We start from the raw sequence: 24,054 nt of genomic DNA, 5'->3' as shown, positions 1-24,054 counted from the left end.
AGAGTCTGAGCGCTCCAGTTTTACAAAATCTCCCCCAGTGTGTTTTCATGGTAGTTACACCTTTCCTTCAGTTAGACCTTACAGCAGTAAGCAATCTTCACTTCTGTCCTGGAGGTTACCCAGAGTCGGGCAACCTTACTACTAGAATTTGCCTGTCTTGACCTGACAAGATGCTGCCCAACAATCTCTTGATCCATGGCACACATTACAGCCTTGGACAAGATGCATCTCCTCCCCCGACACAGTTCTTTCTATGTTGCATCACGTTACATCATCAAGAAAACGTATGGACCTGTTGTCCCTTCAACATATGGATCCATACCTTTTTGTGATTGAATGCCTGATCTCGTTTCCCAGGTTTATTCGTGATCATTACCCTAGGAATGAAGATCTAGATTAAGTAGGGAAGGGAGAATCCTTTGCAAAATAGGTTGTTTTCAACTTTCCATATTAGACCTTGCAGTCTACTTTATAGACTCTGGGCCCTTCTAAAGGATGCCTTCCCCTTTTTGAAAAGGCCCTCTACCACCCTCATGTTACCTCTGATGTTAGGATTTTTTTTTTTTTTTACTGTTTCCCCTACTATTTAAAAGTTTTTTTCGAACACTTTTTAAGTAGTTTCTTTTCCTTTTTACCTTTTATACGCAGTTAAAATATTTTTTCAGGCATACCATCAGTCTACCTTTTTGCTTCCCTGTTACAGCAGCAACAGGACACAGTCACCTGTATTCCTTGGTTATTCTGCATTGCTTGCTACAAAGCTGAGAACTCAGAGTGAGGGAGGGTTATAGGGGAGCTGCCCCTAGAGGGTATGTCCTCAAGAGCTCTGTCAATGTCTAGTCACCTGGAGGTACAAGCCTAATACCCAGGTTCAATGAAATCCTATCCTGTATTGTACTCCATTATATGGAGTCAAAATACCTCTTTGTTCCGACAAGGCTACACATGGCTCGAATTCAGTATATTCAGTGGGAATCGGCTGAAATTCATGTCGTGTATGGCTGGCTTTATTCTGCACCGTACATCCATTATTCTATACCTGGGGAAGTTACTGTCACAAGTAATCCACTGCAGTCAAATATATTGCACAATGTAGTATTGTTTTCTGCTGTTTGTTGAACAGTAGGGTGATCGCCCTGCATTCTCTAAATAGTAGGTCTGGTGAATTAAACTAGAATTTCAGGTTTAATTTCACTTTAGTTTGGCCTAAACAAACTGTTTCCATTACAGAACTATGCAGCCCCACTCTTTGTCCTGTAATAAACTGCAGTAGCATTTTTTATGTACAGTAAAGGCGGCCACACATGGATCGAAATTTGTCTGCTTCAGCAGGGGCCGGCTGGTTGTACTGAAGTCGATCTACCGATCGACTTCTGTGCAGCCAGCCTTTCGGCTTTTTCTCAAATGATCTGCTGGCTATAGCTGACAACACTGATCAGTGTGTTCCCACTGCAGGAGAGTCTACCCACCATGAGAACACAATAGCACAGCAGGAGTGTTTCCCCCATTCACCTCAAGTGAATTTTCATTTATCCAACAGATTAATGTAAGGCCAGCTTAACCACTTTACCCCCAGGCCAATTCTGACATTTCTTGCTAGATAATTACTTAGAACCCCCAGACATTATATATTTTTGAAAGCAGAGACCCTGGAGAATAAAAGTGTGGTTGATGCAATTTTTTTATATTGCACGATATTTGCGCAGCCATTTTAAAATGCTATTTTTTTTTTTTCTTTAGGAAACAATACTTTTTATAAATTTAAGTGTTCACAGACACAATAAAATACAATTATTATTATTATATTTTTTTTTTTTTAATTAAGAAAAAAAAAAGTTACACAAAGTAAATAGATGGCTAACATGTCATGCTTTAAAATAGTGTATGCCTGTGGAAGGGCGACAAGCTATAGTACCTAAAAATCGCCTTAGGTGATGCTTTAAAAGCCTTTACAGGTTACCAGTATAGAGTGTTACACAGGAGGTCTGGCTGGTGTTAGAATTATTGCTCTTGCTGTGATGTTTGCTGCGCTACCTCACATTTGTGGAGCTATCATATGTGTGTGGGACTTGCGCATGTGTTCGCCTGGAGGTGTTTGGGGGATGCAGATTACGTGGTGGTGCTTGGAAAATTTCTTTTATTTAAAACTTTTTTTTTTTTTAATCAACTTATTGCTAAATTACGGTGGCCGAAACGTTTCTGCCAAAAACACCCCTTTCAGCCGTTGGGAAAAAAAAGCACCAGTACAGGTGCCGAAAAAAACCTGCCTCTCACCGACGCTGCTCTCCCACCGTTGCCGTCACCAGCCTCTGCTCAGTAGTTCTCAGCCTTACCTGAGAAACATCGATCCTGGCATTGGGTGTAGAGATGAGTGAAGGAAAGATGGCCCCCACTCATCTCTATGCCCTTGGAGGACCAGAGTGATGTCACTTCCCATTCCGGCCATATATATATATTTTTTTTTTCCCCCCCCAATATCTTTTTTATTTTTTATCCATATCTCTTCATAAAGAGGACCTGTCACTAATTATTTCTATCACAAGGGATGCATGCATTTCTTGTGATAAGAATAAAAGTGATTAACATTTTTTTTTAAAGGGTCGGTGAAAAAAAAAAAAAAAACCCCATTAAATAATTATAAAGTTGAAAGTGCCCCTGTCCCCCCGTGCTTGCATGTAGTGGTGAGCGCATACGTAACCCATGCCCACATATGTAAATGGTTTTCAAACCCCACACATGAGGTATCTCCACGAGCGTCAGAGCAATAATTCACGCACTAGACCTCCTCTGTAACTTTACACTGCTAAGCTGTAGAAATTTTCAAAGCATTACCAATGGAGATTTTTAAGTACCGCAGTCTGTTGCCATTCCACGAACGTGCGCAATTTTAAAACTTGACCTGTTGGGTATCTATTTATGCTCCGTAACATCCTCTTTCATATTTTACAAAACAAATTGGGGTATATATTTTTTTTTTTTTTTTTTTTTAATCGTGTATTTTTTTCCAAAAAATATATATTCATTTTTAAAAACTGCTCATTTCAGTGTTCGGCCAAGTGAATTTTCGGTTTCGGCACCAGAATTTACATTTCGGTGCACCACTAGAATGAACCGCATCCCTTGTGATCACAATAAGCATGGCAGGTCCTCTTAATGGAGAGACCCAAATATCTCCTCTGTGTTGGAAGCATTTGATGAAGCTGAGATCAGATGCTTTACAAGCCGGTAATGGCTTGTAAGCATCAACCCGAAACAGACCATGATGAAATCCTTATCGCTTCTGGTTTCTTACATCACAGAGGGGAGACAATTATGAATGTAAACTTGTTATGTTAATGGTGTGGCGCTATAGAAGTATAAACAGGCATATCCAAAATAGAAGAAACGTAACTGTAAACCAGGTAAAAAATAAACTAGTGCAATGTAAATTCGCGGTATTCCCGAGTGTAGCTCGGGGTAAAATGTCAGTACCAAAAGTGGTAACCCCGAGCTACACTCGGGCTTACCATGCGGCGCTGCATAGGGAGTCCCTGCAGAGCTTACATTGTCCTGAGCTCCCGTGATGCGTCCCCGGCCATCTCCTCTGGCCGATGCCAGCATCCGGCTTCTGTGTACCGGTCCCTGTGATGTCGGGACGTACAGGCGCCGCCGGCAGCGGGAAATTTGAAAATTTTAAAAAATTGCATTTTTTTCCAAACAAATTTGACATAGTAAAACATTGCTGTTTCAACCCATTTCACATACATTTTGTCCCTAGTACTTTGTCCTGTGCCCTGCCTGCATTTTGTCTGTTCTTTCTGCCTGGAAACTGAGAAACGCCCACGGCGTCCAAAAAGTGTCCCTTTTAGGTCAAAAGTGTTTTAGACCGGCTAGAGAACAGCGATAGTAAATCAGAACCACTTGCAGAATTGAGTGATAATGATTCGTGGGGAAATTCGTCATCAGACACTGAAAATGATTTTGCGACTTTGCTCAGCGATGTGTGAACTTAACGCTATATTTAAAATTTCAGTGTTTTTGGTTTGATTATATTATTGAATTAAATTTATTATATTTTTTATGATTATTAAATTATAATTTATGATTTTGTGTTTCAAATTTTATCATACCCGGGATGTTTAATAGACTCTTGTTCGGACAGATTTCAGTGAGTTATTCCTAAAAATTACAGGCCTACAATAAAAAAAAACTACATATTTCCATGCAAAATAATTGTACCGCTTTCAGCACCAAAAATCTGAAATAATCATACCGCTAGGGAGGTTAAGGCATCTTCGTGGTTTATAATTGTGTATAAGGACGAGACATCTCCACTTACTAGGATCATATTCTGTCCTTGTTTACATTCTTCCAATGTTTGAATTAAATGTTTAGTGTCCCGAAGATACGATTTGGTGTTTTTAACTAATGGCTGTAAATGGGTGTCCAAATATTGTCCCATTCTTGCCATAATGGATTGAATTCCACTAACAATGGGTCTTCCTGGTGGGTTTATTAAATCTTTATGAATTTTTGGCACTGTGTATATAATAGGAATTCTACATGTCTCTGGGATGAGGTACTTTAGCTTCTTTTTTGTGGAGAATATTTGATTCTACCCCTTTTTTCACTATTTTTTTCCAATTCCTTTTTATATTAGACGGTTGGATCTTTGTTTACCATCAGGTATGTCGTGGAGTCAACTAATTGTTTCTGTAATTCCTCAAGATAATGTTTGGAAAGAACCACAATAACCCTGCCTTTGTCGGACGGTCTTATAATGATGTCTTCTCTTTTGGACACTTTTTTAAGTCCTATTTGTAATCCTACATTACTTGGTGCTCTCGGTAAATGTAACTTCTCTAGGTCGGCATTGACCAATCTTTTAAATACCTCAATCTGATGATTGTTAATCTGAGGATTAAACAATGATTTATTTTTAAGCGAAGTATATGTGTTAAGGTTACAGGGTACACTCGCAATCGGGTTTTTTGCCACTGGAAGATTTAAAAAATACTTTTTGATGTTTAATTTTCTGATAAATTTTTGGGTATCGATGTAAATGCTGAACTTATCGTCAGGTTTTGGCGGGGCAAACTTAAGGCCTTTATCTAATACTTGCAATTCTTCATGACTCAAAACTGTATTACTCAGGTTAAAAAATTCCTCTCCTAATATTCTCTTTTTCTTTTGTTTTTTGAACCCAGCTCCGCATCCCCTCCTCTTGCTGGGCTCCTTCTTTTGTCTGGTCTCGGGCGCCTTTCCATCTGGCACCTCCCTAAAAATCCCTCTGATTATATTCATCATAGATGGGGTCATAACGGTTATACAGTGCTATGGGACTTCTCATATTTTCCCTAGGGGGATGCCATCTATCATAATCCTGTCTAGGACTCTGGTTACGATAGTTATATTGATTATGACCACCTCTTCCTTGGTTGGGGCGAAAATTTCCTCCATGTTGATACTTCCACCCTTGTTTGTAATTATTCTGTGGTTTATATGAGGGTTTTCCATTTCCCCTTCCTTCTTGTGGTCTATAGTTATACGATTCCTTGTTATTAGTTTTCCATCCCTGCCTTGGAGTGTGGTACTTGGGTGTATAAGGATTTGTACCCCTGTTGGAAATTTTAGGGGGTTCTGTATATGTTGGATCTGTATTTCTTTAATCATGATAATTTTTGACTGGTGTATTGTGATTGGCGCTAACCTCTGATTCCATGGGTGTGATTTGCCATTTAAATACCTGATTATTCTTATCATTGAGGTCTCTTTTATATTTCTTAGATTTCCTACTTTTTACTTCTTGATCAGCCATTTCTAAATCCTTATGTCGTTTGGTGAGATTAATTACCTCTATGAATTCTTTATGATCTTCCAACTGGTTTTGATTTCTGAGTGTAGCTTTCTCTGAGGACAAACATGCCAGGATCCCTGGTCGCATGGGACAGCTGGTAAAGGTGGTGGCGGGGGAGGGGCACTTCCACTTCCATGCCCTGTATAGCTGCTTGGATCACTTCTGCATGAAAGCCAATAACTGGTTAAAATTTTTTGATACCAGAATGATGCCTTTACCTGCAGGCGTCATTCCTTTATAGCCACTTCAACCCTACTGTGCTGTGTTCTGACGGCAGTATGTGCGACTTCCTGTCTGCTGCTGGATATAAAGGCTGAGTGCTTCTTTGCCATTCTGGAGAAGCTTTGTATTTTTTTGAGTGGAGAGATGGGTGGATGACCTCACGATTTCCACCTTGGCCAGAATAAGCCTTGTATTCATTGCAAACAGGAAGTTGCCTGTACTGATGTTGGAACATGGTACCACTTACTGTATGTAGCTAGGTTGTTGGACACCTTTTTAAAATTCCCTGTTTCCTTGCTGTTCCTTCTGCAGAGAGGGTTAAGGCTGTGATTCTAAGCACTGGTGTCATCCTTTGGGTGAAGTGTTGCATGTGTGCTCCTTCCCCTGTACAGCTTTAAGAAAGCATCTCCCCACTGCTGTTGCGTGCAAGAACCATGTGGAGCTCTGTAGGCAGGCAGCAGGAGCAGACCAAAAACAAGAGACATCGGACACCTTCTGCCACACCATCTTCATCTAATACCAGTTGTCCAGGTTTTATGAGTACCTAAGGCCTTGACTATTACCCCAAGCTTTACATTCCCCTCCTGCCCCACAGCTGTGACATGTATAGATATTGGGAACAGTCCCACTGAACCCGGAGCCCCAGCTCCAGTGGAGGATGCACTGTTCTTTAAAATGGAACTACATTGCACCTGAGCACCACAAAGCGAAAAATTGTATTCAATTCATTTTTATTCAAAGAAAACTCCCCCGTCCATTCATGTCTCCATGGTTTATTTTCCTGAGAAGACAAAAATACTGTCCATCATTTCTGGCTGTGGCCACCTTGGGTAAGGGCAGATGATTCATTTGGCATTTACTTGCGGCAATCTATCTGCCCCTAGCTCAGGCATGCAGACAAGAAGGTGTGCTTATCTGAGAAAATCCCTCCTGATGGCCTAGGCATGGAAAACAGGAAGCAACTGAAGAAATGTAAAAAAAACCCACCAACGTTTGAAACAAGTAAATGCAAATTCCTATCTATTTACTAATGCTAGCAGCATGAGGATTAAGAATTGGCAATGTTGATTGAGAGAGTGAAGTTCCACGTTTAGGACACAACTGATAGGTGGTTGGAAACCTTCTCTGTAATCCTGTTCTCACTAGCGGTCCCTGCTATTCACACCTATCCTGTCTCTGATATTGCTTTGTCAAAATTCCTAAAAAAAGGAACAAATGGCTACATATGGCTGTAGATTTAATTTCAGTTGCGACAATCTGCTGGACATTTCCAATGTCATCTTTTGCATGTTTGTTTTTTTTTTTTTTTTTGTCAGTATACATGTATAGGGCATTGGTTAAAGTCCTGGACTCCAGAACCTGCACGTAGAAAGTGGTTGATCTGTGCATTGCTTTTGGGGGACAACAAATTCCTCAACAAACTCGTGATGCCATTATCAATGGTTCTACTGTTGCCATGTTCTTCCTTGCAGAAGTTTAAGCACACCCTCTCAAGTTTGGCTACCTGTGTACCTTCAAGGCTTGGAACTGAAAGTTGACTTTCAGACAAACCTCCCTTCACATCAGTGTTTCTCAACTCTGGTCCTCATGGACCCCCAACAGGTCATGTTTTCAGGATTTCCATTATTTTGCACAGGTGATTTGATCAGTTTCACTGCCTTAGTAATTACCACAGCTGTTTCATCTGAGGGAAATCCTGAAAACATGACCTGTTGGGGGTCCATGAGGACTGGAGTTGAGAAACACTGCTTCACATGGATGTGTGCTCCCACTGCCAAACTGTAAAGACATTTGTTGAAGATAAGTTCACCTTTTGGTAATAAAATAATAAATGCACATTAAAAAAAAAAAAAAAAAAAAAATTTTTTTGCAGGTAAAAAAAATGTGCATTTATTATTTTTTTGCTACAGGAGCCTATAAAGTATTGCACCAGTGATCAGCAGATTGCTGATGACATGCGGTCTCCTGCAGATCTCTCAGTATATCTGCTTGCCCATACGGGATGTACAAGCAAGCCGATCTACTGATAGGAAGATTCAATGAACTACCATGGCACTCCACAGCACCGTGGTAGTTCATTGAGTACAAATCGACAACCGCTAAGGCCGCTAGTTTTTCATTCACAGAGGAGTGATGCAGCTGGGTAGGCGGAGCTCAGCACAGCCACATTTTTAAATTTGACAGCTGGTTGGGGGGGGGGTGGTTTAATCCCCCGCTAACTGTCAAAGTGGTGGTCGAGGGTCGGTGCTTTCATAACATGTTACATGTTACACTCTGACTCCACCTGCTTCTGAAATGTTTGGAAGTGGTTTCCAAAGGCTACCAACTAGAATTTAGCTCCTGGCCTGCCCAGCGGTTTCTCACAACTGATCTTGTTTATTCGCGCAGATTAGCAGATCTTTATTGAGCCCAGTCAGTCTTCTGGGTCAAGGTGTCACTGTCCCAATCACTGTGGCAGAATGTTTTTAGGGGTTCTTCCAAGCGAATCAGTTTCCAAACTCAAAACGGGCTTCTGCTCTATCTTATATCTTAAAGTTCTGAATGGGGATGAGCTTGGGTGTGTTCTGATCCTAATCTGAACCCACCTGGAAGTTATCACTGTACTGGGACAATCCTAAGCAGCAGAGGCACTCTTTGCTCTGCAGCCACACACATAAACACTCATTGTATATATGTGGTTAAGGGGCAGGAAATCCCCCGGTCACAGATGATTGGCCCAGTACAGGTGACAGTTTCCTTGTGGGTTCGGGCTAGGATACTAACACACCTGAACTCATCATTAGCCCTGAATGCCTTTTTTCAAGTTTAGAAATTCTACATGGAATCCACCAGCTCTGTCCATCACCTCCCCTAACCGGGGAGACTTTTGCTTCTGCGGAGATCTAGGAGACATTCCCATCTTTGCAGTGCATCATAATTTCCTACATTTTGCTATAGACACCCTATAATACCTGTTCATAACTTTGACCTTTGATCTGCACCTCAGATGTTCACCAAGGTGCTGGCCCCAGTACTAGCCCTGCTATGCTCTTATGGCATTCCCATTGTGGGATACTTTGACAACCTCCTGTTGAGGAAACAGTTGTTGCAACCTTAGTCAGACAATGTGACCTTGACTGTCTAGACATTGCAATAGTTTGAATAGATCTCACTGAATCTTCAGAAATCATCGTTGGAACTAGAGATGTAAAATTTTACAGTACAGGGCAGCCAGGAGGGAACAGTACTGGAGGGCACAATACTGGGGTTTGTAGTGGTTTTTCTCATGCAGAGTAGCTCAAGAAAGCTACTAGATCGTATCTGGCATGCTGATCCCTACCTACCCTTCTCTCTCATCCACCCCAAGTGATTTCACACAAAGGCACCTAGGGCAGACAGGAGGCGAGGGCTGTCTGGGATTGCCGCAAGACAGCAACGCAAGTTGTTTCCCTCTGTGGCTCTGCAGCTTGACTGTCAGCTATGTGGGGAATGGTCTACCGTCTTCTGCTTGTGATGGACGGGCAGAACCCCAGTTGAAAAACACTGATTTCGATGTTGGTTTCATCATTTTAATGAGAGGAGAAAAGAAAAACCAATTTACTGACCAGACTGTAGGTAAACATGATGTGATGTGGAGAACATCATTGGGATGTTTGAAAGGTTATAAAGATAAACTAGCTTAGTCAAATTGACCCTCTTACCTGTCCAATGAAGGCCTGAGAGGAGGACAGAAACGATCATCTACTGTATCCCAACAATCGCCCAACTGTAGGAGGTACAAGATGGGGCCCACAAGTAAACTAAACGGAAGCCTTTCCCCTGCAGTGCCCCCTGGGGACAGAAATGCATATTTCTCTTTTTTGAGAATGGCATTGAGAAGTAGAGTATTACTTGTATTGTATTCCAGGATTTGCTTGTCCTCTGCTTAGAGAACTTTACATAAAGTCTAAGAAATCTTGTTTTTTTTTTTTTTTTCTTTATTGTTCCAGGCTTTTTCCCATCTTTAGTTGCAACTGATTCATTATTTGGAGTATCTGGGCTTAGTCCTAGGCACAACTCAGACCAGAGTGTTTCTCATTTGGGAAAAGCTTCAAACACTAATAGCGGATTCATACTCTCCAGTCAGAAGTTGTCTGACTCTCTACTTTTGCACCTGCGTCTGATGTTAGCCTTTTTTGTGGCGGTCTCATTTGCCCAGTATCTCTACAGCCAACATTCTGTCATTGGGGGACAAGTCAGTCCAGTCACCTGACAGACTAATTTTTTTTCACTGAGGGAATTTAGGGTCTCTAGCTTGGTTGCTCAGGACTCTGGATCTGGAATGTCGGTCCTTCCTGTCTTCTGGAAGATGCTCACAACTGATGCCAGCCTGCTGGGCACCCAACTGGTGCTGGGGACTTGGTCATTTGAGGATATAGTCTCCCAATCATCATCTTGGCGCTTTCAATGATTTGGCTGCCTCTGTAGAAGAAGTGCACCACCCTGCTGGAGGAACATTAGGCACCAAGATTTCCTAAGCCGGCAGCATCTGAAAAGTCTTTCTCGTCTGCTTTTGAAGATTCAAGAGCATCCTTGTTATCGTCATTGCTCTGAATTGGCTCAGGAGGGTATGGTACTCTTACCTGGTAAGACTTTGTGGACACTTTGTAGGCTCGGCTAGTTCGTCCAGAACCTTTTTTTTTTTTTTTTTTTTCCCTAGATGGATGTACCATCTGAACTGGTGATTCCCACAAATTTTTTTAAAGTTAGTCTCCTTTTCACAAGGCCTGCCATTAGATGTGGAAGGCATACCACACTTGTAAGTCTCAGGGCTTCCACCATAGGTGGTTCTCTGTGGTGTAAATCCCTTCCTTCCTACAGCTGGATCTGGACCAGTGTTTAGCTCTTACTTTTACCAAAGGTCAGGTGTTTCAGAGTCTGTTGCCCTTTCATTCCTTGATTAAGACTTTTGTGAGGGGAGTTTCCCATGTAGCTTATTCTGTTTGTTCCCTTGTTAGTTGGTGGGATCTAAATCTAGTTTTCTATGTGCTTCAGGAAACCGCTTTAGAGACATTCTATTCCCTGTAGCCATTGCCTCTGTGAAGCAAGTGTCTGAACTGGTGGCCTTATCTTGCAAGGAACCTTTTCTGGTTTTGCATAATGACAATGTGGTTTTGAGGCCTAGGAGGTTTCCCTTCCTACCTAAGGTAGTCTTTGATGTTCACCTTAACTAGGACATCATTCTTCAGCCCCACTATCTGACTGCAGTTGAAAGTTCATTTCCATCCATTGTCTGGATGTGTTTTGGACTGAGGCTCTACCTCTTAAATGCTGATTCTTTCAGAAAGACTGCTTCCCTCTTGGTCATCTCAGATGGTCCTCCAAAGGGTGCACCAGATTTATGTTTCACCATCCCTAGGTGGCTCAGACAATTCATTATCCAAGCTTATGATCTTAAGGATCAGATTTTACTTTTACGGTCAGGCACAGTCTTCTATATCTATGAGTGCTTCTTGGGCTTTTTGGCATCAAGCAATAATTTCCAACACTTGCACGGCTTTCATCTGTTCTGTATTCTCTAAAATTAATTTTCTCTTTCAAATGTTTTTTTCTAGATTGGAAGAAGTAGTAATACAGAGTTGTGCATAAATATAAGCTACACAATCTAACCATATAGGTTACAGGTGCATTGCTTGACAGACTGTTCCATCACATAATGAATACAATAAATTGGCAAGTGAAAAACACATATATCTTATGACGTGACGAAGTAATATGAACCCATGTATCAGCAAGTTTCAGTATGAAAAATGCCCAACTCAATATAGGGTGAATCACCATGCTGTACCATGTACTTGTATGTCCTTTGTATTGTTTCCTTTGTGTGAAATTCCTAGTGTTCTCTGTTTTCCTATTAAAAATTTGACCATGCTAAGCATGAGAGCACAGCATGGTCAGTTTGCTGACGGTGCTGGGAACTCAGCCTGCTCTCCTCCAATGATCACACTTCTGCTTACGCTCTCCCTTCACCAGCCTATCACTGGGAAGCTCCGTGTGCTGTTGATTCTCTTCTCACCTTTCTGTGCTTTTTGAGAACAGAGGTATGTGATCATTTGTAAGAAAAGGGGGGGGGAGCATTTATTATAATGTTGTTTTTTTTCTTTTTTTTTCTTTTTTTTTTCAATATCTATACACAAATGTTTTTTGTTTTTTATTTTCTGTGGGCAGAGCTTGACTGTATTGCTCTTGGTAATGAGGGAAAATAATCATGTCGTTAATTTAACAATGTGATTAGGGCCCTGTTCACACGTGTGTGTGTGTGTGTTTTGGAAAATGCTAAACGGCAGTGTTAACATCTGTGATTTTTATTTATTAAAATTTTTTTTGCCTGCTGTCATGCATTGAGACCTAGTGAAGTAAATAGTAATTGATGGCAACACATGTATGATGCTTTTTGCATGTGTGATTCACCCCTGGTAGTGAGCCAAAAATAACTTTACTGGCCAACGTGGAAACAAAGTATAAACCTAGCCTATCCACATTTCAATATTTAAAACTTTTTTTTTCTCTTTTCACCAGTGCATGTCTTTAGGATATAAGCCATGTTCCTAGGAAGGACACCAGACAATAAATAAGCATTACTTCAGCCGTAGGCAGGCCATAGATGGGCCGTTTATCAATTTGGCCGATAAATGAAAAATCGGTCGGCCCCATTGCCGATGCTGCCACCAATGTCCACGATAAACGACAGTTTTTTTGTGGATTTTCCAGCATGACCGATAAAAATAAATGAGGAGATCCGCGAAAAATGGCGGACAGGCTGGCCCCACTAACGGCGTGATTATCGGCCGACTTTTCGTGCGGACGAAAATTCGGCCGATAAGCAACCTGTCTATGGCCTGCATTAGAGGGCTATTCCCCCTGTCAGATTAAAGCTGAACACAAGGCAGATATGAGAAAAAAATTGAATGCAGTTCTGTAGTCGAAGCCCAACTCCAGAATTAGACTTAGAGCTGGTATTCGCCTCCTTGCTGTCCTTGTATAGCAGAGCTGGAGTTTTAGCAGTACAAGATTCCAACCAGAACTGATAAGAAGCCAGCTGATAGGAAGACAAAGCTCAGTGAGATGTGCACAGTGGTACAATGTGGATAACAGTTCTTAGACTGTCGGACCAGCAGTTCGTGTTTGAACACATGCATTCAAATGTGAGAACTGGTGTTTGATGGCTGTTCCCACGTGCACCACTCCTAAAGCCGGCCACAGATCGAATCTCGGCCAGTTCAGCTTGAGCCGGCTGAGATTCAATCCATGTGTGGGCAGGCTGATCGATGGCCATTCCCATGTGCACCACTCCTAAAGCCTGCCACAGATCGAATCTCGGCCTTTTCAGCTCGAGCCGGCTGAGATTCAATCCATGTGTGGGCAGGCTGATTGATGGCCATTCCCATGTGCACCACTCCTAAAGCCGGTCACAGATCGAATCTCGGCCGGTTCAGCTCGAGCCGGCTGAGATTCAATCCAGGCTGATTGTACCTAAGTCGATCCATCGATCGACTTTGGTACAACCAACATGCTGGAATTTTAGCATGCGATTATTGCCAGTGGCTTTAGCCCCAGCAGTAATCGTGCTCTTCCAGCAGGGATGGCTCCCTGCCAGAACACAATAGCTCAGCGGGAGTGATTCCTCCATCAATACCCTCAGTGTTTGCAGGAAAGAAAATTGCACCATGGCCTGCCTAAGGTTTGCAAGATAGGATTCAATCATTGTTGTAGCAAATTTACCCATCTCTAGTGGCCAATCTACAATCAATAAAGTGTAATGTAATTAAATAACAAAAAAAATGATCATGTAAAATTATTTTTAAGGTGACCCTTTCACATTATTTAAGAAAAAAATTGTCTATATAACACAAAAGGGCTGACCCTTGTGGGTAGTGTCTGAAGCTACCAGCCTCCTGTCGCCTACATTACTGTTGGCCCATTACTATTATGAGCTGCATACTTATCCACTATCTTAACTACAAGGTAGTGCCAGAGCTTTGTATCTTTTGAGGACCCCCGTTTTTGGTTGTACCAGTCACTTGAAGGAAAAAATAGAATAAAAAATGTACTTTCCCTTTAAGAGTGTGTTCTGTACATTATATCTGCTCTGTGTCTAAGCTAATGGTTTTTTTCTCCTTTTTTATTTGTTGCTTTGTGTTCTGTGTGAAGACTTGTTTGAGCTGTGTAGATGTAAATAGCAGTGACTGATTTCTATGATCGCTTTTGCCTACAGTGTACATGTTCAAAGCAATGTCCTCGTTTAACCTGTTCTGTGATTCCCTCTAGAGGATGTCTGAGGTGTAGGAGGAGCTATGCCGGAAGCTTATTTATTTATTTTTGTCTTTTTTTTTTTTCCCCTATAGCGACAACCGAGAAGGAAAAAAGCTTCTCCAGCAATCTATGAAGAAGGGGACATTGTGTGGGCAAAGTTCAGTCGACGCCCTTGGTGGCCATGTAAGATCTGTGCAGTACCTCCTCAGGAAGAAAAAGGTGAGGGTTGGATGTTTTTCTGGTATAATTCAGGGTCTGACAACTTCAGTATAAGTTGTAAACTAGGACGAAGCAATGCAGCAATATTTATTTCAGTTACTTCTATAGCACCGTCAATTTTACACAGCACTTTACATATATATTGTACATTCACATCAGTCCCAAACCCTCAAGGAGCGTACAATCTAAGGTCCCTAACTCACATTCATACATACACATACTAGGGCCAATTTAGACAGGAACCAATTAACCTACCAGCATGTCTTTGGAGTATGGGAGGAAACCGGAATACTCGAAAGAAACCCACGCAGGCACAGGGAGAATATGCAAACTCCAGGCCGGTGGTGCTGTGGTTGGGATTTGAACCAACGACTCTAGTACTGCCAGGTGGAAGTGCTAACCATTTAGCCACTGTGCTGTCCTAGATATGGTAAAAGAGCCAAGAATGCTCTTCAACAACAATGGTACATTCTACCAACAACATTTTTTAGGTGTCATGGCTCAGCCAAGACTTGGACCCTTTTTTTTTTTTTTTTTAATCCATTTTTTATAGAAGTATTTTATTGTAAATATTGGGTCTATGTAAGACCACAAAATACCATAATTTCTATTAGTATACGTGAGTCACAAAAACTTCCCGTGGGACTTTAGGGTTTGCTGGCTTAAATAAAATGCTACTCCTAGAGGAGTTTGTTGGTTTTCCTATAGAAGAAACTAATGTTATCCTATATGTCCATACACATTAGGTATTCTATAGGCTTTTTTAAGCTCGGCGTTTAGAGGCAGAAAAAAAAAAAAACCACCGTTCTGTTTGCATTTTTTTGAGAGCGGTTTTCTGGCAGAAAAAAGAAGCTAATATAAAAAAAAACACTGAAAATTTTGCCTTTTTTCCCATGCCAAGAGCACTGTTGTGTTTTTTTTTTTTTTTTTGTTTTTTGTTTTTTTCTTTAACCAGTGTGCATGGAGCCTAAATGGCATTAAGCACAAAATATCTACTGCTCCAAAAAAAAATTAAAGGAGCACTTTCAAAACACATCAGATCTCAATGGGGAAAATATCATGCTGGATATCTATACTGATATGGACTGGGTAATGTGTTAGGAACATAAGGATGTCCCATCGTTTGATGGAAATGAAAATTATCAACCTACAGAGGACTGAATTCAAAGACACCCCGAAAATCAAAGTGAAAAAATTATACAGCAGGCTAGTCCATTTTGCTGAAATTTCATTGCAGCAACTCAAAATGGTACTCCTAGATTGTAAGCTTGAAAGAGCAGGGCCCTCGAACCCCTCGTGTTTTGTTTTGTTACTGTATTGTCTCATGTACTGTCCCTCACTATAATGTACAGCGCTGAGCAAACCTTTTAGCTCTATATAAATACTGTATTATAATAATAATAATACTCAGTAGTTTATATGTCCCCCATGTGCTTGTATGCATGCCTGACATGCTCCTAATCAGATGATGGATGATGTCCTGGGGTATTTCCTCCCAGATCTGGACCAGTGCATCACTGAGCTCCTGGACAGTCTGAGGTGCAACCTAGCATCATCGGATGGACCAAAACATGATATCCCAGAGGTCTTCTATTGGATTTAGGTCAGGTCAGCGTGGGGACCATTCAATGGTATCAATTCCTTCATCCTCCAGTAACTGCCTGCATACGCTCACCACATGAAGCTGGGCATTGGCATGCACCCTGAGGAACCCAGGACCCACTGCACCAGCATAGGGTCTGATAATGGGTCAAGGATTTCATCCAAATACCTAATGGCAGGGTGAACCTGCTCTCATCTGTGAAAAGTACAGGGTGCCAGTGGCGCACCTGCCAATTTTGGTGTTCAATGGCAAATGCCAATTGAGCACTATGGTGCCGGGCAGTGAGCACTGGGCCCACTAAAGGACGTCGGGCCCTCAAGCCACCCTCATGAAGCCTGCTTCTGTTTGGTCAAAGACATTCACACCAGTGGGCTGCTGGAGGTCATTTTGTAGAGCTTTAGCAGTGCTCATCCTGTTCCTCTTTGCACAAAGGAGAAGATACCGGTCCTGCTGATGGGTTAAGGACCTTCTATGGCCCTGTCCAGCTCTCCTAGTGTAACTGCCTGTCTCCTGGAATCTCATCCATGCTCGTGAGACTCTGCTGGGAGACACAGCAAACCTGGCAATGGCTTGTATTGATGTGCCATCCTGGAGGAGTTGGACTGCCTGTGCAACCTTTGTAGGGTCAGGTATTGCCTCATGCTACCAGTAGTGACACTGACCCTAGCCAAATGCAAAACTAGTGAAAAGCAGTCAGAAAAGAGGAGTAGGGAAAACAATGTCAGTGGCCTCCACCTGTAAAACCATTCCTGTTTTGGGGGTCGTCTCATTGTTGCCCATCTAGTGCGCCTGTTAATTTCATTATCACCAAAGCAACTGAAACTACTTAACAACCCCCTCTGCTTAATTGATCAGATCAATATCCCAGGAGTTTAATTGACTTGATGCTATACTCTGATTAAAAAGTGTTCCTTTAATTTTTTTTTTATCAGTGTATGTAAAGTTTTTTATTACAAATACCAATAAAAACAAGTTACATATGCTTAGTGGAGTCATGCATATGAAGTGAATAAGGAGACAAAACCCCAATCTGGCAGTCACAATACACCCCACTTAATCATATTTTCATGGGATGAGTCCCAGTCAGAGAATTCCCAACGTATTACAATTTACTGTGTAAATCTTCTTCAGGGAAGTGTTTGCTCTACAAAAAGATATTCAACATATCCAAACCAAATGTGTTAAACAGGTCACATAAGAATCAATCTGCATTCTAACACATGCAGTATATTACCATAGAAGACTCAAAAAGGGGTTAAAAACAGACGCCTCAGATCTGGAGTCACAGGTTCTTTAACTACTTGCCTACCGGGCACTTTTACCCCCTTCCTGCCCATGCCAATTTTCAGCTCTGTCCCTTTTATTTTAATTTTTTTTATATAGGTCGAGTGGAACTCCACTTTAATACTACCGAAATAACTCCATGATTAGACGTAAACCAGGAATGTGACTTTGACAAGTCACTTGTCTGGATTCTCCTCCTGGTTTTTTTTTTTTCCTTTTTAGAAGAGTAACACTCTGCTACCTTTGGGACTTTTGAAGCAGTAATTGCATATCTAAAGCACATTGGTGTGCTTTATAAATGTGAGGTAACTTTGCACATTGTACTATATAGTCTGTACACTCTTCTTTGTGATATTCAAGCTAACCCAATCCTAATATCTACACACCAAAATACAAAAATAAATAATTCACAAAGTCCCATAAATGTCCAAACAATTTCTTTTTCACCTCCAAATCACATCGTGTCACTCTGTAAGTAATAGTCCAATGTAATGTATCCCAAAATTCCATGAATCTCAAAAAATATATAAACTGAAGATAGTGTATTACCTTTTAAATTGGACAAACACAGTGCAACAAATAGTGTATCATGCAAACTGCATATCATGTGCACTATCATAAATGTGGGAAAAGAAAAAAAAAAATTTTGTATATAAATATATTTACATTCAATAACGCACGTGAATACTAAAGGTGAACACTCCAACTACAAACCGTAAACAGTGAACTCTACACAGTGCAAATATTGATTCATCAACTGAACCAAAAGAGTATTTTTTTTTTTTTTTTTTCTTTTCCCACATTTATGATAGTGCACATGATATGCAGTTTGCATGATACACTATTTGTTGCACTGTGTTTGTCCAATTTAAAAGGTAATACACTATCTTCAATTTATATTTTTTTTTGAGGTTCACAGAATTTTGGGATACATTACGGTGGACTATTACTTACAGAGTGACACGATGTGATTTGGAGGTGGAAAAGAAATTGTTTGGACATTTATGGGACTTTATGTGAATTATTATTTATTTTTGTATTTTGGTGTGTAGATATTAGGATTGGGTTAGATTGAATATCACAATGAAGAGTGTACAGACTATATATTTACTTTCAAGGGTGAAAGGCTTTCTTTTCTTTTTGGGATAGGAGTTAGTGTTATACAGTCAGGTCCATAAATATTGGGACATCGACACAATTCTAACATTTCTGGCTCTATACACCACCACAATGGATTTGAAATGAAACGAACAAGATGTGCTTTAACTGCAGACTGTCAGCTTTAATTTGAGGGTATTTACATCCAAATCAGGTGAACGGTGTAGGAATTACAACAGTTTGCATATGTGCCTCCCACTTATTAAGGGACCAAAAGTAATGGGACAATTGGCTTCTCAGCTGTTCCATGGCCAGGTGTGTGTTATTCCCTCATTATCCCAATTACAATGGGCAGATAAAAGGTCCAGAGTTAATTTCAAGTGTGCTATTTGCATTTGGAATCTGTTGCTGTCAACTCTCAAGATGAGATCCAAAGAGCTGTCACTAACAGTGAAGCAAGCTATCATTAGGCTGAAAAAACAAAACAAACCCATCAGAGAGATAGCAAAAACATTAGGCGTGGCCAAAACAACTGTTTGGAACATTCTTAAAAAGAACGAACGCATCGGTGAGCTCAGCAACACCAAAAGACCCGAAAGACCACGGAAAACAACTGTGGTGGATGACTGAAGAATTCTTTCCCTGGTGAAGAAAAACACCCTTCGCAACAGTTGGCCAGATCAAGAACACTCTCCAGGAGGTAGGTGTATGTGTGTCAAAGTCAACAATCAAGAGAACACTTCACCAGAGTGAATACAGAGGGTTCACCGCAAGATGTAAACCATTGGTGAGCCTCAAAAACAGGAAGGCCAGATTAGAGTTTGCCAAACGACATCTAAAAAAGCCTTCACAGTTCTGGAACAACATCCTATGGACAGATGAGTCCAAGATCAACTTGTACCAGAGTGATGGGAAGAGAAGAGTATGGAGAAGGAAAGGAACTGCTCATGATCCTAAGCATACCACCTAATCAGTGAAGCATGGTGGTGGTAGTGTCATGGCGTGGGCATGTATGGCTGCCAATGGAACTGGTTCTCTTGTATTTATTGATGATGTGACTGCTGACAAAAGCAGCAGGATGAATTCTGAAGTGTTTCGGGCAATATTATCTGCTCATATTCAGCCAAATGCTTCACAACTCATTGGACGCTGCTTCACAGTGCAGATGGACAATGACCCAAAGCATACTGCAAAAGCAACTAAAGAGTTTTTTAAGGGAAAGAAGTGGAATGTTATGCAATGGCCAAGTCAATCACCTGACCTGAATCCGACTGAGCATGCATTTCACTTGCTGAAGACAAAACTGAAGGGAAAATGCCCCAAGAACAAGCAGGAACTGAAGACAGTTGCAGGAGAGGCCTGGCAGAGCATCACCAGGGATGAAACCCAGCATGTGGTCATGTCTATGCGTTCCAGACTTCAGGCTCTAATTGACTGCAAAGGATTTGCAACCAAGTATTAAAAAGTGAAAGTTTGATTTATGATTAATATTCTGTCCCATTACTTTTGGCCCCTAATAAGTGGGAGGCACATATGCAAACTGTTGCAATTCCTACACCGTTCACCTGATTTTTATGTAAATACACTCAAATTAAAGCTGACAGTCTGCAGTTAAAGCACATCTTGTTCATTTTATTTCAAATCCATTGTGGTGGTGTATAGAGCCAAAAATGTTAGATTGTGTCGATGTCCCAATATTTATGGACCTGACTGTAGTTGGGAGTGTGCAGAGTTATTGGTTACTGATTGTACTGTATCTTTTGTAAAGCGGTGGGATAAAAACTCATGTACCCTGACTTTTGTTTGCATCTGAGCTGCTTCCAAATACAGGTCTGTGAATACAGAAGCATCATAAAGCAACTTATATGCAGTTGGCAGCAATTTCAATGCAAGTCAAAGCACCTCAAGCACTTCCAAGCAGAGTCTATATTCCTTTTAAAATCTGTATGCTAGCAACTTTAATCATGTTTTAAAATTTTTTCACAGGTGCATCTACTACAAAATCACCACATCGGTATTATGTGGAAACATTGGGGGAACTAACTGAGAAAGTTTGGGTGACCGCAAAAGCAGTTGTTCCATTCAAAGGTGTTTATCAGTTTGAAGAATTGCCTGATTCAAGACCATCTCAAAATGAAGGTTGTAGCAAACCTAAGGTTAGTTCTGCTTATAATAAAAAAAAAACTAAAAAAAAATGCATCTTAATTTTTGTATGTATATGTGCATTAGGGACATTATGTTATTACCATCCTTCAAGGATGTTGTGAATGTTTTCATGTATGGAATATGTGGACCATATCCCATACATAAAATACATCCAGGTAATTTCTTTTGAAACATGTTTTTCCTAAATAAGGCTTTTTATTTCATTTGACTGAATTTTGTCTTCATTCCTCCAGATTCCATCAAAACTTCGACCACTATGGCAGTCAAGCATTACTCATGCCCTGGATTGCCTTGCCAAGACAGAATATGGGGATGTTGTACAGTTTGCAAGTCCAACAGACAAACAAACAGATTATGGTGGAAAAAAATTCACTGGGACAATCAGTGTATTGAATGGTTATGTAAAGCCTCATCTGCCTAACAGTGTCCCGTCTCCTTGCACTAAAACAGATACTGCAAAGAAAAAACAAGGTATAAGCCGAAAGCCTTTAAATAAGAACTCTCCTAAGACTAAACACTTAGGAGAAGACTTTGTTGCCTCTAAGCAAGCAGTCTCTCCTGATTATTGGTCTAATGAAAGCAGTGATGAGAAAATTAAAATGCCACCGGCTCAGAGAGAAAATAGTAATCTCAAGCAAATATTTAACGATCCCCATAGCCTTAGTAGAGAAAGCAACAGTACTGGACTAGTGGTGCAAGACAAGTGTTTAATGAACAAGCAGTCTATGGATGATCATGGTCAGACTGCAAAGTCTTTAATAAAACCAACTGTGTCTTTAACAACAGATATATGTAAAAATGAACTGGGGACTCTTAATCAATGTTCAAAGCAAACTGTTGGCTCAGAAGTGGAGATGTCTGCGGAAAATATAAAAAGCAAGAAACGTGTTCGAGATTGTTCATTATCCAGCCCTGTAAGTGCTAATAAAAAACCTTCCAGATCCAAAGACTATTCAGTTTGCAGCAAGGATATGTCGCCAAATAAATCAGCTGCACCAGACTCTCCTGGGGAATCCCAAAAGCAAGTATTGGCAAATCATGCTATCAGCAAAGTTCACCATTCTTTGAATAATTTGACTAGGCCTGTAAATGTTGAAAACCAATCCTGCACAGCAGGTAAAAACGCCAATGAACAATTTAGTATGGGCTCCAAAAACTCTCCTAAATCGCCCCCTAAGCCTAGATGCACTGAAATTTTCCATGACTCAAATGAAAGGTGTAGTGATTCTTTGGAAAAGGAGCAGTCCAGTAGAATAAGCAGGGATCTTGCTGAGAACGCAACTTCAAAACCTTCTACACCTTTACTTTTCCCGTCTGCTCCTGGTCAAAGTAGAATTCCTTTGGAGCCTGATTATAAATACAGCAGCCTGTTAATGATGCTTAAAGATCTTCATGATACCAAAGCAAAGGAAAGACAGCTTATGACTGGAAAAAAAACATCTTCCGTGTCTAGCCCTATGGAGTGTTCTTCAGAAAGTGGGTCAGATAAGGTATCAAAGACATCATTGGAGGGTGGGCTGAAACCAGAGCCTGAAAATACCAGTACTGAAGAAAAGGATATTTCATTTGCTCAGCCTGGTGCACAGAACCCCTGTAGTTCCACAGATAATTTGGATGAGTCATCAAATCCCAATACTGTAGTACCTTGGCCAAAAAAATTTACAAAGCCCCGCATTCTGCAGCAAAGACGAGCTAGGACAATGGAAGATGTTTATACAAATAAAACTGCTTCTCCTCCAAAAGAGAATGTGTGTTCAGAAAGTATGAACCAAACTTTGGTAGGAAGAATGCCTGATGAGGCAAAGCTGGGCTCTTCTCCCCAGAGTATTGCATCTTCTCAGAATGACACACTAATAAAAGATAATGTGGAAACGTTATCAAGTAATTCTTTTGCACAATCAGATGTTAAAAATGATGCACAAACGAGCACAAATGACCTGAAACCCCGTGGCCAGGAGACAGAAGCAGATTCAGGACTTAAGAGAGAGTGCTCAGGGTTGGATGAGCCAGATGATGCTAATCGTGTTGCACCAAAAAAACGCTGGCAGAAATTTGACCATGCTAGTGAAGAAAACCACAGTGGTGGTACTCCAAAGGCTTTCACCCCACCGATCACAGGTCTGAGTGACAAAAGCAAAGTTTCCAGTTCTGTCACAGCAAAACCCGACCCACCACGACGAGGTATAATTTTCTTTTTACTCATTTATAATAACTAGTCTTGTGTTGCAACTGTCCTGGTATGACTGTTCACAGCATTTTTGTTTGTTGCAAATTATGTTAAAAATGCAACCACACATAACAGCTGAATTTGTTGTTTTTTTATCTATTGACTTAATAAATCAAATTAAGGCATAGCCACACTCAGAATTCCATTTTAGGCAGTTTACTGCTTTAAATTCATTAACAATTCAGTCAGTGATTATATTGTAAAGTTTTAAAGTGATACTAAACCTAAAAACGTTTAACTCAGTGCATTCCTTGCAATAAGGTAAAAAACGTTTTCAGTTTCTCTGTCCTTGCCCTTCCCTGTGTGAAGGGGAAGAGAGGGGAGAATAGATCCTCATTTGTGCATGGCCCCTCTCTACCTTTTCACACAGCAGTCGAGCAGCAGCAGGGGTCATTGGCTCCTGCTGCTGTCAATCAAATGCAGTGAAGAGGAAGTGAAAGGCAGGGCTAAGTACTACTGTGTGTGTCTATGGAGCTCGGCTCCATGGACAGCTTGGGAGCGAGCAGACACAGTGTGCCCTCATAGCAAACTGCCTTACTATAGGGGGACACAAAGAATATTGCTGGCGGGGGATCCGAGAAGAGGATCAGGGCCACTCTGTGGAATACCATTGCACAAAGCAGGTGAGTGTTACTAAAGTCTAGATTTTTTTTTTTTAACGAAAGTAGCATACACGTTATACTTTTTAATGTTTTTCAGTATCTTAGATATCTTTTAAAATATGCACAGTAGTTTTCTGAATTTACCCTACTTTCAATGTTTAGGGTATACAAGACAGCCAACAATTCTAGTAGTCTCCTCCTGATCTTAAACGTGAATCAAATCTTGAATGCTAAAATAAACCTATTGAAATAGTTGTTCTTGGACGGGCAAAGATTTATAGAAGGTACCTTTCCCTGCTAGGGAAAAAAAAGGGCAGCTTTAATGTTCCCATTTGTGTTGTTGAGATATCTGAAGGCCTGGACAGTTGGTCATCTGATCTTTGATAAAAATAAAGCTCAATGTTTGCGTTATTGGCCATTCTGTTACTCTTCTTCATCCTCCCCAGCTTTATTGAACATAGGTTTATTTCATATTTTAGCAGACGTGCCTTTTAAATGGGTATTCAAGCCGCTGTTTGAAGACTAA

General features: G+C 40.8%; 1 protein-coding gene across 2 annotated transcripts in view; it reads left to right on the top strand.

The window, feature by feature from the left end:
• Window positions 1-24,054, top strand: part of NSD1 (nuclear receptor binding SET domain protein 1) — a 79,454-nt gene that overhangs the window by 10,353 nt on the left and 45,047 nt on the right. For both annotated transcript variants that reach the window (XM_089671154.1, XM_089671153.1), the window contains exons 3-5: window positions 14,422-14,548; window positions 20,520-20,689; window positions 20,933-22,880. In XM_089671154.1, the coding sequence (XP_089527280.1) occupies window positions 14,422-14,548; window positions 20,520-20,689; window positions 20,933-22,880 (2,245 nt within the window). The remainder of the gene's footprint in view (window positions 1-14,421; window positions 14,549-20,519; window positions 20,690-20,932; window positions 22,881-24,054) is intronic.

Source organism: Staurois parvus, unplaced genomic scaffold (genome assembly GCF_062004578.1).
Source record: "Staurois parvus isolate SC_StPar_1 unplaced genomic scaffold, SC_StPar_1.0 ptg000099l, whole genome shotgun sequence".
Classification (NCBI taxonomy): domain Eukaryota; kingdom Metazoa; phylum Chordata; class Amphibia; order Anura; family Ranidae; genus Staurois; species Staurois parvus.
The sequence above is the reverse complement of the archived record's forward strand: the minus strand, read 5'-3'. Positions and strand labels throughout refer to the sequence as shown.